This window comes from Limulus polyphemus, unplaced genomic scaffold, assembly GCF_000517525.1.
Source record: "Limulus polyphemus unplaced genomic scaffold, Limulus_polyphemus-2.1.2 Scaffold2185, whole genome shotgun sequence".
Classification (NCBI taxonomy): Eukaryota; Metazoa; Arthropoda; class Merostomata; order Xiphosura; family Limulidae; genus Limulus; species Limulus polyphemus.
In genome coordinates, this window is record NW_013667795.1 from 191,611 (window position 1) to 193,548 (window position 1,938).

The 1,938-nt window shown below is 31.4% G+C and overlaps 1 protein-coding gene across 2 annotated transcripts in view; it reads right to left on the minus strand.

The window, feature by feature from the left end:
• LOC106466199 (serine/threonine-protein kinase PLK1-like) overlaps positions 1–1,938 on the minus strand; it is a 27,453-nt gene that overhangs the window by 12,289 nt on the left and 13,226 nt on the right. For both annotated transcript variants that reach the window (XM_013926443.2, XM_022394156.1), the window contains exon 9: positions 659–754. In XM_013926443.2, coding sequence (XP_013781897.1) covers positions 659–754 — 96 coding nt within the window. The remainder of the gene's footprint in view (positions 1–658; positions 755–1,938) is intronic.

Below are 1,938 nucleotides of genomic sequence, written 5' to 3' on the forward strand. Positions count from 1 at the left end.
TATGTTTTTGCCCAGTAAATTTGAGTGGGTCGCCATAAGCTGTGGTCATGAATAGTGGGCCTGCTGTAGACCATCTTACACAATACAATAAGCTATAACTGGACAAGCTTTTAACCTTTCACTGTCATGTACAGCCCAGGTCATTATAGCTTTCAAAAGCAATACTCAATATCAGATGAAAATCCTAATAAACTATCAAGTTAACGTACATTAACCCTGGCACATTTTTATAAAAAACCTTTTGTGATGGTTCATAGTTTCTGTGCCTTGAGTTGTACAGTCTGTTTCTGAATGGTTTTCAGTTCCATGTGTGGCACTGTTTCTTAAAAATTTTATTTATGTGTGGTTCTAGTGCCAAAAACTACATGTGATTTAAAACATAAGTTTCTTTTAAGTTTAAGGCTCTTTTTTTTGTAATATACATTACTATTTGAGAAGATTAAAGTCTCATGATTTTCAGCTCATTGAAGAACATGTTCCCAGTCCTCAAAATCTTTATGTATATGTTCACACTAGTAAAAACAAACCAATGATTGATAGACTTTTACAGTTAACATATGTACTTTTAAGTTGAATTTTATCTACACTGGCAGTCATTTGAATAGTTAGTTTGATAATTTTTTTCCCCACCATTTGATTAGAAGTTTTATTTCAATACCTTCTTGTATCACAGCCTTATCAGCAATCTTTGCTCCCACCACTGAGGCCAGCATTGCAAACATATCACTGAGGTAATAGTCAGCAGGGATATCAGCTAAAAGAAAGAAACAATTCTTCTGTTAAAGTTCATAAACTTTTAGCCCAAGATATCTGACATGAGCTAAATTTTAGAATAAATATCTGAACCACACACAAATGAATTATTCATGTTTCTAACTATTATCAAGTTGTAGATATTGATATCTTAAGGTAATAACCTATTTCAACTTGGTATCTCCATTCTTTTTTTAAAGATCACATGAAAACATTAATTCATAAGAAATTACCTGATCTTACTCTAAACAACTATAATTGAAATATCCAGGTTTATAATTTTGTTACAATACAAATTTTATTAACATCTGTTTTGGATAAAGCAATAAAGAGAAATCCAAAGTGCTAAACCCTAATTTTGATACACCTCCAAACTACAGCTAGGTAATTTATTAAATTAATTATGAGACCTTATATATGGGTTCAATTCCCATTGCCATCAGATTTGCTTGTACTGTTACAGCAAAGTTACTAAAGCTATCTGCTACTGTCACAAATTTTGATCTGCAGCAAATTTTTTTTCTTTCTTTTTGAGCTGCTGACTAGAAGGATGGCAACCAGATGGCAGCACCCACTGCCAACATTTTCTTTTGTTTTTACATATCATGAGAAACATTGTACTAATCAATTAATGAAGTCTTTAATTAATTGATTATTACAGTGTTTCTCATGATTGCCCAGCTCTACTTCCAACTGTAATTTTGGGGGTAGGGAAGTAGATATGTTCAAGATTCTCACAGGCACAAATACAACCTGTTAACATATTAAACATTGGCAGTGTCAAAAACTATAAAATTCATCCAACTACACTTTTTGTTTTACAATTTTCAAAGTTCTAAACTAACAACATCCTAAACACATCATCTGAAAGCTCCCTTTCACCTTACACAAATTCTTACTGATAATTTGAAACTATTGGAATGTTACACTTGTGAAGAATTTAATTGTTGGATTGAGTTTAGATTTTGGGGGTGAGGTGTTTTTTGAAACAGGTTTTCTTAATTTCTAAAAAAAAAAGAGGACATATTCCTTTTATTACAAGATATAGTGAGATAAATAATAACAGTTTTAACAATATGCAATATATTTTATTACAAAATTTATTTCATTAAAATGGATTAGCATCATTAGTTCTATGATTATATTGTGTGTGTGTGTGTGTGTGTGTGTGTGTGTGTGTGTGTG